General features: G+C 45.2%; 1 protein-coding gene across 1 annotated transcript; it reads left to right on the forward strand.

The window, feature by feature from the left end:
* The first annotated feature begins 291 nt into the window (after positions 1 to 291).
* On the forward strand, positions 292 to 1,206 carry LOC145302882 (uncharacterized). Its single transcript, XM_080144683.1, has one exon. The coding sequence runs from the start codon at positions 292 to 294 to the stop codon at positions 1,204 to 1,206; it is 915 nt and encodes a 304-aa protein (XP_080000809.1).
* The last annotated feature ends 1,082 nt before the right edge of the window (positions 1,207 to 2,288 follow it).

A 2,288-nucleotide genomic window follows, 5' to 3' on the forward strand; every position in this document is an offset into this window, starting at 1 on the left:
ACTTCGCTAGCGAGCGTTTTCATATTTGTTTATGTTTTTGAGACTGGCGGGAAACAAGCTCAGCATCGGTGCAGACATATGCGTGTCTCGCTTTCATTACTTACTTTACCTCACTATTTATTTATTGTTGTATATGTACATTGTTCATATGTCACTGCCTTTATAATATGTCTCAGGAGCGTTATGTTCTTTTGTATTGCAGGTTGTACCTTGGGTTTAAGTTGAGTAAAGCTTCGTTTGCACAACCAAGTTTCCTTACCCCACAACAATTTACTCAACTTACGACCAACCATGGAGAAAGTGCTCCAGCCCACGCGCTTAGACATCGACCCCAGCGCTTCGTCAGCAGCGAAGGAGTGGCGCCACTGGTACAGAACCTTCAAGAACTTCATTGAGGAGTGCGGGGACAAGGCTCCAGATGCGTTCCGGACGTTGGTTAACTGTGTGACCCATAATGTATTTGAGTACATTGAAGACTGTGAAGACTATGATTCTGCTATCTCTACTCTGCAAAAATTATATGTAAAAGCTCCCAATGAAATCTTTGCTAGACACCTCTTAGCATCTAGACAGCAGAAGCCGGGTGAATCCCTTGACGAGTTTCTGAGAGAACTCCGTAAGTTAAGCAAGGATTGCAACTTTAAGGCTGTGAGTGTGGAAACGTACTGTGAGGAATCAATTCGCGATGCTTTTATCAATGGCATTGCCTCACCCCTGATACGTCAACGCCTCGTTGAAAGTGACACTCTTGATCTGCAAGCTGCTTACAACAGAGCCTACACACTAGACTTGGCTCAGCGTAATGCTGATGACTATACTCCATGGACTGCTCACACTGCTGCTGTAGTTGCTTCACGGACCTCGGAATGTTCTTCGGCGACTACTACTGAGGAGAGTGGAGCTCAGGAAGTGCTGGCATCTGAGAAATCAGCAGTGGCTGCAACCTGTAGTAATACCAAAAAGTGCTTCTTTTGTGGTGGTCCTTACCATGGATGGAATCGCTGCCCATCACGTGAGGCTACTTGTAACAAATGTGCCAAAAAGGGGCATTTTGCCCGGGTGTGTAAGTCGGGCGAGTTCAAGTCAAGGGTGTCTTTAGGCTTAATGGCCACAACTTTCGGCTCCACCTCTCATATTTGGCCACTAATGTTCTCCAGGGTCTCTCGAAGGCTGCTGCCTCGGCAACCATTGGTGGTCGGAGGGTGAGTGCTCTCGTGGATTCTTGCAGCACGGACAGCTACACTGATGAGCGGGTTTCCCGGGAGCTAGGGCTGAAAGTGCACAAAACCAGTAGGGGTATCTCTTTGGCCCAGAAATCTCTGACAACTAGTTCTCCAGGATTTGTAATAGAAGACCTTCAACTCACCCCTAATAACCAATACTATGCAGGTATACGACTTGGAATAATGAAAGATCTTTGTTCAGACTCGATCCTTGGTCAGGATTTCCAATAGATGCATTTGAGTGTAAAGTTTGAGTATGGAGGATCTAGGCCTGAGTTGACTCTGAAGGGAGACAATGCATACTGTGCTCTTGCTACAGCATCATTAGATGAGCCCTCCCTGTTCCCTAATTTATCACCTAATTGCAAACCGATTGCTTCCAGGTCAAGACGCTTCTGTAAGGAAAACCAAGAATTTATTGGGGAAGAAGTAAACAGGTTACTCAAAGAAGACATAATTAAGACTAGTTTGTCCCCTTGGCGAGCTCAAGTTGTAGTGGTGAAGGATCCCACACACAGACACAAGAAACGAATGTGTATTGACTACTCACAGACAATTAATCAGTACACAGAACTGGATGCATACCCCCTTCCAAGAATTGATGAGATGGTCAACATACTTGGCAAAATACAGTGTATTCACTACTGTCGACCTGAAAAGTGCTTACCATCAGATACCATTAAAGGAGGCCGAGAGGAAATACACTGCCTTTGAAGCCAATGGTTGCCTATACCAGTTTTGCAGGGTGCCGTTTGGAGTCACAAATGGTGTAGCCATTTTTCAGCGGGCTATGGACAAGTTAATCAAGGATGAACACTTGCAAGATACCTTCCCATACCTTGATAATATTACTATTGCTGGTCACAAGCAAGAGGAGCACGACCAAAATGTGCAACGCTTTTTGAAGGTTGTCAGTCAGAGGAACATAACACTTAATGAGTCAAAAACTATAAAATCTATGAACTCCATCAATGTTCTTGGGTACTATGTGGGGGAGGGAGTCATAAGGCCAGATCCTGAGAGACTTCGTCCTTTACAGGAGCTTCCAGCACCATCAAATACTGG

Source organism: Euprymna scolopes, chromosome 2, assembly GCF_053919585.1.
Source record: "Euprymna scolopes isolate OS-2025 chromosome 2, ASM5391958v1, whole genome shotgun sequence".
Classification (NCBI taxonomy): Eukaryota; Metazoa; Mollusca; class Cephalopoda; order Sepiida; family Sepiolidae; genus Euprymna; species Euprymna scolopes.